This window comes from Danio aesculapii, chromosome 8 (assembly GCF_903798145.1).
Source record: "Danio aesculapii chromosome 8, fDanAes4.1, whole genome shotgun sequence".
In the NCBI taxonomy this organism is placed as follows: domain Eukaryota; kingdom Metazoa; phylum Chordata; class Actinopteri; order Cypriniformes; family Danionidae; genus Danio; species Danio aesculapii.
In genome coordinates, this window is record NC_079442.1 from 9226565 (window position 1) to 9242040 (window position 15476).

The 15476-nt window shown below is 37.5% G+C and overlaps 2 protein-coding genes across 6 annotated transcripts in view; both read left to right on the top strand.

Moving 5' to 3' along the window:
• The window catches only part of iqsec2b (IQ motif and Sec7 domain ArfGEF 2b), a 166390-nt gene extending 156224 nt beyond the window's left edge, over positions 1-10166 (top strand). For 2 of the 4 annotated variants that reach the window (XM_056463128.1, XM_056463130.1), the window contains exons 12-14: positions 163-360; positions 3542-3612; positions 6121-10166. In XM_056463128.1, the coding sequence (XP_056319103.1) occupies positions 163-360; positions 3542-3612; positions 6121-7563 (1712 nt within the window). In that variant the 3' untranslated portion in view covers positions 7564-10166. The remainder of the gene's footprint in view (positions 1-162; positions 361-3541; positions 3613-6120) is intronic. The other 2 variants (XM_056463129.1, XM_056463131.1) reach the window with 2 other exon arrangements.
• A 2665-nt stretch (positions 10167-12831) lies between these two features.
• kdm5c (lysine (K)-specific demethylase 5C) overlaps positions 12832-15476 on the top strand; it is a 39695-nt gene continuing 37050 nt past the window's right edge. For both annotated transcript variants that reach the window (XM_056463136.1, XM_056463137.1), the window contains exons 1-2: positions 12832-13271; positions 15252-15402. In XM_056463136.1, the coding sequence (XP_056319111.1) occupies positions 15253-15402 (150 nt within the window). In that variant the 5' untranslated portion in view covers positions 12832-13271; position 15252. The remainder of the gene's footprint in view (positions 13272-15251; positions 15403-15476) is intronic.

Here is a 15476-nt window from a genome sequence, read left to right on the forward strand (position 1 = left end):
GAATTTTCAGTTTTGGGTGAACTATCCCTTTCAAACAAGATAAAAATAGCACGTTCCAAACACCTTGCTTTAATATGTTCAAGCAAATCATGCTTGGTAAAGATAAAAGGGGTTACTGCATAAACCGTCCTCTCATGTTTCATGCAATTTGTTGTCCTGCAGCTGAGCTAGAGAAGCAGAAGGGAGTAATGCGGCCCAGCCTGCTCACCAACAGTATTATGGCAGGAGGAGTGGGCGGGGTCAAGAATGAAGTAGTGAATGGCACTATGGGAAGGCCTAGTCTGGATGACAACTATTCACCAGGAGAAGGCCTGAAACGAACTGCTCTCAGCTCCTCATTGAGGGACCTGTCTGAATCAGGTGAGACACTATGCTATGCCAAATGAGGGTCTGGTATAAAATATTAAATTAACAGTTTACACCGGTGGTCACTAAATTTTTTCCTGGAGAGCCGTTGTCCTGCAGAGTTACAACCCTAATCAAACACACCTGAACAAGCTAATCAAGGTCTTAGGTAAAGCCGTGGTCACACTGCACTTTTCTCCCCATAGACTTTCATTCATGCGCACTCGAATGTGGCAGACCGGAAACGCAGGCTCAAATTCACTGTGTTGCAAAGTTCAAGCTTGATGAACTCTGACCTGTGAAATCGCATCACGTGATTGCGTCATACCAATCAAATATCAAAACATGACCTCTCTGTACAGAAATATAAAATATGGACCAATCGCTTTTTTAAATGTCTAATAATCTTGTTTAATCCTGCCTCTTTTCACAGCACCATACGACAGAATTTTGTAAGCTCAAACTTTAGTGTGACTACGGCATTATACTTGAAACTTCAAGTTGGAAAGTTGGAGCTAAACTCTGCAAGGTCTAGTGGTGGACAGAGCGAGGCTTTATTAAAACAATGAAACAGTTGAAGCAAATGTCTCGAGGCTTCGAAACCTTTCGAAAGCCATCTCTTAAAATGACCTTAGTGGTAATTTTCAAGTTTTGCCCTGAAAGTAACTCAACAAAGAAACAGTTACGCAAATTGAGGAATTAGATTCTATGTTGTATAGTTGATATCAAATGATTTAGTAGAGTGATTAGTGTTCCTGACTGGCAATTGGCTGCGTCCAAAATCTCCTACTACTGAAGAATGTCCTACATTTGAATTTACTTCACAACCGTTAGATATGTTCTATATAGTATGAATTTGAGTAGTATAAATGGAATTCTGATGTACTGCATCCACCATTATTCATTATCACGTGACCTACCCACATCAGTTGCGTTGCTTCACTTCATAAATTATCTTCATGGGATAGAGTTTATCGGATGCGCACTTCAGTATCTCACCGGAAATAGATCATCCGGGTACTTCTCACATACTGATTTTCGAATACTATTGCTGCGTCCCAAATGGAACACTATACACTTATGCATTATGTACACAACAGCATAGTATATGCCCCAAATGGAACACTAATGGTAAAAGAATAAAATTGTCACGCTCTGGAGGCACTTAATATTATAATAACATTAATACTGAAATGGTTCAGGCATTTTAGAGTGACCAAAACAACATTTCCGATGTTTTACAATGTGCTCAGCCTGCTAATTTGTCCATTCACACACATTTTCATCATCACATGATCTCTTATAACAATCTTGTTTTAATTCACATACTGGAATTTGTTCGGTAAAAGTGTTTCCATCATAGTTTATGCGCATCTTTTCTTATTGAATAAAAAGTTTATCCTAGTAAGTTTTGCGCATATGTTTTTTATGCCTATTTTCAAAAGTTATGTGCATCTAGCTGTTTCAATCAACTGATTTTTTATGCGCATATCCAAAATGCACATAAAAATAGGGTGGAAATGTAAGGCTAAGAGTTTAGAGAATAAAACCTGCTCCTAACCAAGTTAGGCTCAGAGTTAGTTACCACGGTAACAGACTCAGAGTAAAAGTTATCTCTCTTTCAGAAACAGGCTTGACTTACCCTGCTTTTTCTACTTTGACAAACCTGCCATTTTGAAAAGAAAAACCCAGAGTTTCTCTCATTTCAGTGTTAACATACTCTGAGTTTTCACTTACCCTCCTTTCTGAAATGGGGCCATTAAGTCACAATTTCTGAATGCTTGCTAGCTGGGATTCGAACTTGGGACACCCGCAACGCAGTTATACTATATAGTATGTCCCTATATGCTAGCGCACAGTCCACTAGGTTACGTGACATAGTGGGGGGGTTTTCAATCGTTGATTAAAAACCGATTCAACAGATATCTAAATGTTTGTGAAATGCTTTAGTTTCGGAGCAGTGTTTTGAAACATCTGCGGTTCGGGACCTCGACACAGTATCTAAACACCAGTTTCGCATCAGCCATACACAGCAGGGCCCTCCAGTACCAAGATTTGTGACCCCTGGTTTACAGAAAAAATACAAATTCTGTTGTAATTTAATCTTTTTTTCATTTTGATCCAGTCCTGTCTGATTTTTTTATGTACATAAATATATATTTATTTTTTGGATTCAGACATTTGTGACCCTAGACCAGAGATTTAATAAAGCTTTCAGTAAGTCTATGTATACTTTGTTAGGATAATATTCGGGCTGAGACAAAATCTGGAATCTTAAGGCAAAATAATCCAAATAACGTTACTAAGAAAATTGCCTTTAACATTGTCTAAATAAAATGCTTAGCAATGCACAATACTAATCAAAAATTAAGTTTTGATATTTTTACAGTTGTAAATTGATAACAGAAATGTTAATGGAAGATGATAATTAGACTATTTAATATCCTTATGATTTATGGCATAAAAGAAAAATTTTGAACCACACTATTTATTTAGGACAAAAATATACCCATACAACAAAAGACTGGTTTTGTGGTCCAGGGTCACATTTGTGGACACAAAGAAGAAAATATTACTCCTGTTTACATTTACCGCCGGTTGTATAAAGACCAATGTATACTTCTTTTTACATACATTACCGTGCTTGCTAAGTTGAAAGCACAGCCTGTTTGATAGCGTGCCCTGCAAACACACGCGCTTGAAAAAGGCAGGCAAGGTAGGCATTTCCTATTTGTTCAGTGACTTGACTGTGTGAAACAATGGCCAAGTTCAGTGTTGACACCTAGTGGAAAAACTAAGTATTGCATGAGCAGTTCAAAAGCACAGTTAACTGTAGTAGATGACCAGAGTGGTACAGGGTGGACAGTCAATCAGGCGGATAGTTATAATCATGTAATTATTATTAATTAATTAATTAAATTTTTTTGGGGTGGGGGGGGTGGGGGTAAAATATGGGATAAATAAAAAATCATAGTGAGTCAAGAGAAGGGAAAACAGGAAAAGGGACATCTGAACGTCCTAGCAGTTACTGAAATTGGACAGTGGGCTACATGTACAGTTCACGTCCACTTCTCTGATGATGAAATTCACTTCACTTTCTCCTTGTATGGATAAAAACCGAAGTATACTTTGGTCTTTACACTCAATCACACACACATACTGCAGTTGTGACTGACATCTGCTAACTGGGTAACAGGGAAACGTGGCCGCAGAAACAGCGTTGGTTCCCTTGACAGTACAATGGAAGTAAGTCTGAGTGAAGCAGAGGTCTGTATCTTTAGTTTTAGTCCCCACATCCAACCCACCCGCATGCCTGCCTGGAATTCCCACGAAACATGGCGCCATCTTGCATGTGTCCCGACTCCTTACCATAGACACATGTGTGTGCATCTTGTGTGACCATGTGTGGTCTGTCGAATGTTATATGGATATTACTGAGGCAATGAATGAATAATGTCAGTCATTGAGACTGCATGTGAAGATCTGCAGCCACCCAGGACGTTGTACAATATAGCGTTTTACTCCAGGACGTCGAGACTGGACAACATCTCATTTACCCTGAATGAAATCTGCATGAATCTTTGGTATAAACATTGAGAGTGACACTGGATTTGTCGTTTTATGGGTTTGATGTGCATTTTATTTAATTATTTTCTTTTTTTTTTTGTTGTTGATATTTTGTATGTGAAACTTTATGCATGGATAGTGTAACTGTGAAATAAGTTCTGTTCATTTTTATACTCATTATTAAACCCACTTTTTATTAAGTGTCCCTGATAAATCTCACATCAGAATTTTAAAGGGGACCTATTGTGCAAATATCACTTTTATGGCAATAGTGTATAAATATAACCAGCTTCCAATGGTGAAAATGAATAATTTATATATATATATATATATATATATATATATATATATATATATATATATATATATATATATATATATAAATAATCATACATTTGTAAATGTCATCAGAAGGGAAAAGTCCCATCCATTAGTGACAATCTCTCCCTCATTAGCATAGACAGCCCTGAGTGAGAAGCAGCTGTCCTAGAGTTTTCGAATTGTGCCTGCCGAAGATAATGTAAGCGACCAAAAGACATTATAAATGTAAAGTTTTAGGATACACAAAGGAACAGTCTCAAATGACTATGAATTCTTTTAACATTTTCAATTTTTCACAGAGATAACATTAGCAGTTTTGAATCTGCTGCTACGATGAGGCATAAGCTAGTTTCCATCCAAAAATGCTAATTAACTTTACATGCAAAACTGGATTATCACGTAAAATCGTGCAAACAAAGCATCGATTCCATCAAATGAGTCAAAGAGAAAAAAATCGTCACTTGCCGATTAACTGGCGCCAAATATCAACAGTAAAAACGGAATTTGCTGTGGGAGAAGAAGCTGCGTGAATCTTTTCTTCATTTAATAAATGCCTCAGAAGACAATCCTGACATGCAATGATTGCGCGGTGGCGCTTGAAGGCGTGCGACACGGACCACAGATGCTCTTGCTTCTGGAAGTCATTAATAATATGATAACACTAATACTGAAATGATTAAGGCATTTTAGAATGACCAAACATTTCAGATGTTTTAAAATGTGCTCAGCCTGCTGGTTTGTCCATTCACACAAATTTTTCTCAAAACATGATCTCTTATAATAAAATCATATGACCTTTTAAAATGTGCATACTGGAAGTAAAAGTGTTTCCATCGTAGTTTAAGCCCATCTTTTCTTAGCAAATAAAGAGTTTATCCTACTCAGTTATGCGCATATGTTTTTCATGCGCATTTTCAAAATTTATTCGAATCTTGGCGTTTCCATAAACATTTTTTTATGCGCATATCCAAAATTCGCATAAAAATAGGTGGATGGAAACATAGCTATAGACATTTGTAGCCCCACTCAATTTTGAAACGAATGCTTGGAGCATAATCTCATTTGAATTTAAAGCTACAGTCACCAAAACAACACAATTACAATCAAAGCCTAAAAGGGGCACATTCAAAGAGTAATAAAAAATTATTTGTGGCGTATTTAGAGCTGAATATTCACATCCACACATAGATTCACATAGACATCACACAGTTATTTTGCATCTTGCGTAAAGAGACGTAACAGGTCCCCTTTAATACATCTGTGATCAACGATCAATGATATGATTCATCAGTTCATTCTTAGACAATCCTAAAATTATAATTTACACATGTAAATAATACTTATTTAATTCATTGTTTTTGTATATCAAATTGTGAGTTATTTAATCTAATTATCCACATTTTGATACTTCATTTTCTAACCATTTATACATTTCACAATTTATTTATAGTTCTCTTAATAAATTTTCAAATTTTTAATTTAATTTTAATTTCAAAACTATAATTAGAACTAAAAAGTGTAACATATTGTAAGCATAGGTTTTGACTATTATACAAAATGGAAATAATATCTCATTTAGCAACATTGGCATTCGGGACACATAATAGATAGTTGGGCACATGTGTTTGTGTGATTATGATCTGAATTATAATGCTGACAGAAAGTTGTTTCATTACCCTAATCAACTCACCCCTCTTTTTCCTCCCCACCCAACGAAACCACTATTCTCTCTGTATCCTTTTGCTATATTTTCTTTCTCTATCTTGTGTATTACCCACATTCCCTTCCTGCTCCTCTTTGCACACCCTCTCCTTTCCCCCAAACCCTCATTTTTTTGGTTCTACGTCCTTCTCTTTTTCTCCTTTCCCCCAACTCTCTTTGTCTTAGGGTTCCATCATTAGCAGTCCACGGCCTCACCAGCGTTACCCAGTAGCCACTGTTCTCCCAGGATGCTATGGGACAGAAGATTACCGGCCTCACCGCCCCATCCTGAGCCCCGGAGTGGGGGTGGGGGGTGGGCCGGGGCAGCAACACACACCTGCAGTGACTGGCGCTGGGCCAGTCTCCAACAGCACAGAGAGAGGAACGACTGGAATGGGGACTGGGAACAACAGCAACAACACCGGTTCTTTCCTGGGCTCCCTGTTTGGGGGCAAGCGATCCAAAGCCCCGGGTCCTATTATCCCCCCGGGGCCACCCTACCCCGCCCCTGTGGCCCCGCCGACTACCGGAGGGCCACCGCCTCTGTCCCCGTCCTCGCTGTGCCCGACGGACGGTGGACCTTCCAAGATCCAGGCCCTGCACGCCCAGTACTGCCACACTACCAGCAACAGTGTCAGTGGACAGCCTCCGCCCCCGTACTACCACCACCACCGCTTCCATACACAGACCGTACCCTCAACTGGGCAGCAAGGCCTTCATACTCTTCAGCGGGTCACCTTGCCTCGTCGGCCGCTCCCCAACCCCTCCGTGCACTCCCCATACCAGCCGATCTCCCAGCATACTTTGCAGGGTCGCTACGGGAGCATGGGCAACATGGGCAATATGGGCAACATGGGCAACATGGGCAACATGGGCTCCGGCCTCCCTCCCCCCCTTTCTCCTCACTCCCCACTTTCCCCTCACCCGCAGTTTGCTCTGTTCCACACACAGCCTACACACTCGGCCAGAGGGGGCGGCATCAGCAAGCCCCCTCTCACGCTGTCACACTCGCAGCCCCACCCGCACGCACACTCCCACACCCACCCCGCCCATGTGCACACACCGCACCCCACCTCCCACCCCGTGCACCAACCTCACTTCGTCTTCGCCAGCCCTCCGCCTCCGCCCTTCCCTGCTCCCACTCAGCCGCCTCCAGTCTCCGCGTCCGGCACTGTCCACCACGGGCCGCCGGCCGCCCAGTATCTGCCCCAGTATCCACCGTTGTCCTCCATTCCTCCTCCCCCCCCCCCACTCCCCTTTACCCCCCCCTTCCTCCCCCCTTACCCCTCTTACGCCTCTCTCCCCTCTCCCCCCCCAGCACCAAGGCCCATCTTCCCAGGCCGGGGGTCAGCAAGGGCCCTCACCAGCTCAGACTGGAGCCGTACCTGGGGGGACGGGCACGGTCGAACGCGCCAAATCCAAACCTACCAACCGGATCAGCACGGTAGTGTGAGCCGGGGAAAGTCGCGAGGCTGGGGTTCGCTGAAGGGTCCTTTAGTGGTCGGAGGGGGCACATCCTCAAGGGTGGAAGAGCTAGGCAGGGCCAAATCCGATAACAACGCCAGTGGGAAAAAGAAACGCAGCCTGCTAAGACTCTGCTACTTTCACCTGCGCTTCCCGCAAGTGTGACCAAAAGGGACTCGTGTTTATTAAAAAGATAGTTGGAGGCTCTCAGGTAGATTAGTTTTGAGGGATATATATATATATATTAGACAACAAACATTTAGGACATGTTGCTTGTCATTAATTTGGTCGTCAAGCCAAAACCCTACTTAACTACTTCTTCAATGTCATATCCAGACAAGATCTATTAAAGCATGCAAAGACTTGTGGACATGCTTACACAAACGCTGATATAAAACTGTCTACTTTTTCAATTGCATATAGCCATACAGACAAGTGGTCGCATTCTGCATTCGTCACACCACAGGCATTGGAAAAACTGTTTAAGTTGCTTCACCTGGGAAACTGTTTAGGAATTGTGAAGACCAGAGAGTGTACAAAAATGCCATGTTGGACATGGAAATCAAAGCACAGTACATTCAAAGATTTCATACATTCCAGTAATCAAAGCATTAGTCAATAGCATTCACAAGATGCAATAATATTTTCACTGATGTCCACCTTCAAATAATTTTAAACAATTCATTACTCTTTTTGTACACATCTATAAGGTGTTACTAGAGATATATCTACAAAGCAAATACCTTCCACCTGGTTTGATTGAGTATGTCAGTATTTGCCTGATCTCTTAAACTCTTAACACACTAGCCAGTTGTAAAAATAAAGTGTATGTGGACGTCCTGTTTGTAATCAAACTATCATCAAGAAATATTAACCTGTGTATATAAAATTATATGAAATTTTAACTAAATAATATATCAGTAATATTATATTTCATCTATGAACTTGATGTTCTTACCTAGGGTTGCACCAATATTGTTTCAGAAACGGATATTCTGAACACAAATGAAAAGCCATTTTTCATAATTTGATCCATATTGAGTTTTGTTGTTTTTTTAAGTTGAATTGCATATTTTGTGCCTAAAATCGAAACATTTTGTTTTATTAGTTACTAACCAGTTTGGTCCAACAGTAAATTTCTTTTGTAATGAATATCCCTAAGGGCTTGAATGAATTTTAAAAGATGTCTACTCGTAGAGTAAAAATCATTGCACCAATTGGTGACCATTATCATTTACGTCTAAATTCTTCAAACATTTGCAGTAAATCTCGAGGAAGGAAATAAGGCCCAGAATGTGAAAACAATGGCATCCAATGCACTTTAACAAACGAATGTGTTTTCTGAACTAATATAACTAGGGCTAGTGACACACATATGAAGGAAAGAAACATTCCATGAAAGTTTGTTGCCTCTTTATTGTCATCAGTGTTCAGATCTGAAAGGTCGGTATTAGAGAGTTTCCATCGGGTCCTTGCATTAAAACTGCCAATCATACTTTACAAGATGTTTTTATTCAATTTTATGCGGTTATATGAATGTTTGCTATGAATTAAATGAATATATCTCTACTTCTTTTATGTTCTGAAGCTACAGATGTTATAAAATATGATTCTTGTAAATAGGATATGCTTTGACATTCGGCAGTGAAGTGTCAAGGATGTGTTTTATTGTCGTTGATCATTTTTATGGACAAACGCACTTGTCTTTACAAGTGTCCTTAAATGTTGGAGACTTTTTATGGGTATTATTTAATATATTTTTTAACAGATGTAGTGTACCAGTCATGATGTTTATGATTCAGCTTTGTGTGCAGCTGATTTTTTGGTTTGGGCTAAATTTTGAAAGCAGCACCATACTGTAATTTTTAATAATTGTTTCCCTCATTATGAATATTGACGCGGATGAGGGAACCAATATAATGAGTTATCACATTAATACAAACTTTTCAGTTGAGCTATATGAGAAATCAAGGGGATTTAGCCATAAGTAAGGCCTTAGTGTAAGTACTGCTTGATGTTTCTGTTTGTGTGGATGCCAAACGTGATCTCAAGTGCTGTTGTATATTTTTGGACTGGGCTTAATGCAGATGCTCAGTATTATTTGTCTTGATGTGATGCTAATTTATTGTGTGTAAGATATTTATGCCCTTTTGCTAAACATTCTGCATATGGTCAGCACTCCACGCAAATAATAGCACCGTGTGTTAAATATAAATGGGGCTCCAGTTACAAACATATTAATAAATTTTAATGTGCAATGAGACGGAATACATCGATGAGAAATCCACAAGTTATAAATTGCGTTTATTTTATTTCATTAATGATTTCCATAATCTTTTTTTTCATCAACCGTGTGTCTTCCCGCTGTGAATTTTATTGCATGAGTATGTCTGTATTTACTAAGCTCTGTAAAAAAGAAATTGTACATAGACTGTCATAGTAAGAATTAATATTGACAGTGTAATAGGAAACAATGTCAAAGGAGTGTGTGTGTGTGTGTGTGTGTGTGTATGTGAGTGTGAATGTGTATGGGCAGGTGGCATTATGTGTAGATGATTGCATATTTATTTTGATCCAAGAAGATTAATTTTATCTGTAAACTTGTACAAGTGTGTATGTCAAAGCAGATCGAAGTGTAATTTTGAAAAAAAGGTATATGAGTCATCTTATTTGTGTACAGATTATATGAAATTTAACAAAATTCGGAGAGATGTGAATATTTATTGCCTAATATTATAAATAAATATATATAAAGTGTCTTGACACTACTTGTTGTTGTCGTTGTTTATATTTATATCATTTACTTTTTAATCTTTAAAGAAATTATTTGCCCTATTTTCATTCATTCATTCATAGTCCCCTTTTTTTAATCAGGGGTTGCCACAGCACCACCAACTTATCCAGCATATGTTTTACACAGCGGATGCCCTTCCAGCCACAACACTGGGAAACACCCATACACATTCTTTCACACACATACACTACGGCCAATTTAGCTTATTCAATTTACTTATAAATCTGATATGCTATAACAGCTTAAATCACCATTCAGTTGCATATTTTTCCATAAAATTAAAGTGAATGGAGACTGAAAGTGGAACAAGATGAGGTGAGTGATTGGATGAATTATATATTCACTTTGAAATAGTGAAATATATTCACTAACAAATTATGTGACAAAAGTGTCTTTTAAGCTCTAACCTTTCAATATTATAATATCAATCTACTTTATGGGACATTCTACCAGAAACGTACATTTTCACTTATAAGAATGTGACAGGGCCTGACCTTTAATCTTGTCGTCCTCAAAAAATCATACATAAACAAGCATCATACAATTCAATGATAAAATGATTTATTGTCCTGTATTTGAACTGTGTTTATACTTCATTGTATTGCAATTTTGCACTTGTACCTAATTTTACTGCAGTTATACTTCTATATATGCTGTTGTACTACTGTTGTACTGCAGTTTTACTTCAGTTTACTGCAGTTATTTTTTGTAAGAGTGATGTCACTTTCGAGTCAGCCTTAAAGGTGTATTGCACGCATTTTATGTTAAATTTAAGGCAAATGTTACAGGACTGACAGAAACTATTTATTTGTATAATTTATTTATAATTTCATGTTTTTAATCAATTGATGTGAATAATAACAACTTTTACTTGATATTTCTAAAGTATTTTATTTCTAAATAACAGTTTTAGCATTACAAAACTATTAAAGCTGTATGTTCAATTGGGCTGAGGACAAGGACAATGACAGGGTTTGTACATTTGTAAAGGGTTTTTAATAAACAAATAAGTCTGAGAACCAAATGAATGACATTTCTTTACAGAACAACTCACAGAAATCAACCATCAGTCTATTTTAGAAATTTTTGGGATGAAATACTTATTATTCACTGTATTTATATTTTTATTTAAGGGATAGATAATGTATGCTTCTGGTAGAATGTGCCATATTTGTTTCTATAAAATAAAGTGAATGGAGACTGAAAGTGGAACAAGATGAGGTGAGTAATTGGATGAATTATATATTCACTATGACCAACAAATTATGTCACAAAAGTGTCTTTTAAGCTCTAATCTTTTAAATATTATCATCTTTTCAATCTACTTTATCATTGTTGTTTTTATTATTTACATATACAAAAAATAATATAAAAAACACAAGCTCCAAATATAAAATTATTTTTAAAGAAAATAAAGACTTGGAGTGTTTGTGCTTTTAAAACGTACTCTGAAAATATGCTAAAACCAGTTCTTTCCAAGCGTGACAGGCTTCAACACAATATCAAATAAAGACATAATTTATAGGCTTATATTTATAACATTACATTATTTGTGATTTATTATATGTTTTTACCCAAATTGCGAAATCCTTCCTAAGTTTTTTTTTTTGTGTGTGTAGGCTTGTATTATACAATACTGTAAATAAATACTCAAAAATGTTTCTGTCAATGTTCTCAAACAATTATATGTGAAAGTCACACAAGTGCCAATTTCACATCTGTCACATCCTTAACAAAGCTTTTTTCCTCATAAATACCAAAATGTTAAATAAATAAATCAGTCATCTTTGTTCTATAGTGAGCCAACTCTTATCCTTTTGATTAGCATTGTTTCTTTAGGGTTGAGCAGCTTAATTCACAGAATTTCTCCAAAGTAAGCTGCACACTGTAAACTTGCTAACTTGTCGGTCACATCCATAACACATGTTAATTTACCTAATTTAAATATAAAAAATGTTCTCATATTGATATTTTTCTGATCCCATAACTCTGTGGAATGTTTCAATATAACGTTAACAGACTTTCTCTGTGAATGTTTTGAGTTTTTACTGCAAATATCACATCCATAACGCTGGATGTGCTCTTGTGCAAAACCCAACACTGATATGGTACCGTTTAGTTCCTAAGTTGTTGTTTTTAGTATTATAGAAGGAAAACAGAATAAACAGTAGTCTAAATACCTTTTTTTAAAAGAAGATCTGAAGTGAGTAGAATTAAAAACACGACAGACCTGACTGCCTTTATGAGTGAGCTGTTTAGATGTTTTGCCACTAGTTGTCGCTACCCATTTTGTTTTTCTCATATATCGGTTGACCTCTTCTGCGCAAATTTTACTCACTGGAACTACTTCTTTAAGAAAGAGGTGAAATATCACTCCGCGTCACGTCCGCTCTTTTACCTGCATCACTTGTACAACAATTTAAAATTTGACATTACACGATATACTGTCCACTTTTAAAACACGTGAGAAAAAAATATCCATTATATATTACACATAGATTGATATTTTACATTATTCTCCATTAAATCAGACAAGTTCAAGGAACTAGTTTACATGTTACTCGAGAGGCGTGGAGGGATGAGACAGTGCTCGCATCCAGTCAAGTACGTGTTTTCCCAACTGAGATCAATGGATCTTGAGAGAGTTGTGCTTAGGTCGTGATGAAACCAAGATGGCGTTTAGTTCAGACAGGATGAACGGTGGATAGGTGACGGGGAAGGAAAACACTGGAAACAACGCGTATTTTGTGCACGCGCACGAAAACGGTTATTATAAAGAAAACGTCAGCTTACACGGGACGTTCAGGAGTCTGTAAAAAGAAGATCTCCGCGAACATCATCCCTCTAAGCGACCGAGAGAGAGAGTGTGTGTATGTGAGTGAGTGAGTAAATGTGTGTGTGTGCGCTGGGATGGGCTGATCGAGGAGGCCGCAGAGCCACTGCCACCCAGAGACTGACCCTCTACCGAACAATAGACCCCGTGATCATCATCATACAAGATCCCGAAAGACACAAATAATAAAAACACCGGCTCAGGTGACACCGAAGAATAAGAAGAACTCAGACCAAGTGCAAAAATGTAAGAGCGTGGTGCTCAAATTCAACCAACTCTGGTGGCAGAATTTATGCTGATTTAGCGCAAGTGTTTATTTTTAGTCTCGTATATTGGATCAGATGGGCCATTTAAATGTCACACATCATATACCTGCGACTCGAGACGACTATACTTTCTTCACCCCGGTGTCTGTTTTCAACGACTCGGTGCGTTCTGTGGGATTTAAGCCCTTGTGTTTTCTTATATTAACTTTTCTGGATTTAAAATGTCTCCTATTTAAGTTCTCAGACTATCGGTTATTTCGACGTTTGTTATACTTAACGTCTAATCAGCCATTTGTTGGATTGGCGTCGGTTTTGCTGACACACGGGTGGTGAGGCTTTATTGTTTTGATCATTAGCTGGACAGCTACCTGCTAGTTTTATAAAACGAACTCTTAGCATATCTCCAGTACGAGGAATTTTCACCAAATGACGCTTAAACGTGTCAGTTTCACTACATTTTGCGGGTTTGCTTGCTATTCTGTTGGAAATTGTGTGATTTTCCTCGAATCCTACCCGACCTGAGGCCGGTTAACATTAGTAGGCTAAAGCTAAGGGAAATTGGGATTATGATTGTCTTATGCCTTGGTGATGTGTATCTTAGAAAGCAGTTTTTAGCCACCATATGCGCCCCTTATTCATTGGTTTTAGTAAATGAAATTGTCTAAGTTGACAGCGCACTAGATTCTGAGAGAGACGACTATCGTTTTTTACTATCTGTCACCCCATTGTCAAAACATAATATGATCGAAAAGCTCAATTTAAAAATAATCTGATCCTTATGTCATTTAAGCTAGAAAAGTTAATAGCAGGTTGTTTTCGACTGTTTATACACATGGGTACTTTCATTCGTCTTGTCTAACTGATAAAAGGTTAATGTAGGTGTTTAGCTTAGAAAATGAAGTGTGAACCGTTTACGTCACGTGATCATTTTGTGCTCTATTCACAACATGGAAGATGACAGAATAAACTTTTAATGTAGGTTTTGTTAAAAGCCTCATAGTCTTATAGCTAGAAGTCATGTTTCACTTATATAATGTGCACGTTTGATGAACCAAATAGCTGTGGATGTTTATCTGTTTTTTCAGAATCCAGACAAGGCCTTAATGTTTCACTCCCTCCCCCATACTGTCTGGTCTCAGACTGAAAGGAAGGCAGTGTCAAAAGCAGGGGATTTTTTGTAGTTAAAGGCAATGATGTTTTATTATAATTAAAGTGGAATAATGTTCTTTTCTAGATGGGAATTTTGAGAAATAAATTTCAGTTCTCTTGTATCAAAGTGACTTTTTCTATTGTCCTCAAGTTTTAGATTATTTAAATTGATTCCTCATCAAAAGTAATGTTAGGCATGGGATGGTATAAGTTTCTGATTGTATGATAATCTTGGATAAAACATCACAGTAAGATGATATTGTTAACTTAGGTTTATATATATATATATATATATATATACTATATATATATATATATATATATATATATATATATTAAAATAAACCATTGACTTCTATCTTCATTATCTTCAAAAACACAGATTTCCTTACAACATAAAAACACCTTTTAAAACCCTCTACATATACCTTAGAAACAGTAAAACAAAACATTTTTGAGGTTTTAATACCTTGACTTTTCCAAACCGCGGTAAACCTTGAAACCGGAGACATGTTTCACTGGGTTTTAGTACTTTATTTTGAAGAAGTTATTATTTATTTTGTCCTCCATTATATAGCACTAGCGTACATATGGTAAACCTTTTACTTTTTGTTTCGTGTATGATCGTGTTTTTTTAATCAAAGTAATTTTTAAAAACCATTTAAATTTTTGCCAGATTTTATTTGATTCATTTAATAAAATTACTCTTGTGTAAGTTCGTTTGACTCTTGTTGTATGAGGCCCAACTGGTCTGTTTTTCTTATAGTTGTTGAGTTAAGTGATTTTAACTCTAGTTGTTGTTTGTTTTCAGAATGATGGATGGAGGGGAGGAGTTTGTTCCACCACCCGAATGTCCAGTATTTGAACCATCATGGGAGGAGTTTGCAGATCCATTGGGATATATTGCCAAAATCCGCCCAATAGCAGAAAAGTCTGGAATATGCAAGATTCGTCCACCAGCCGTAATTATGTTATGCCTTTTTAGTTTCACTGGACATTTTTGTAGATTTCTGTGTAGTACAATACATTTTTTTAC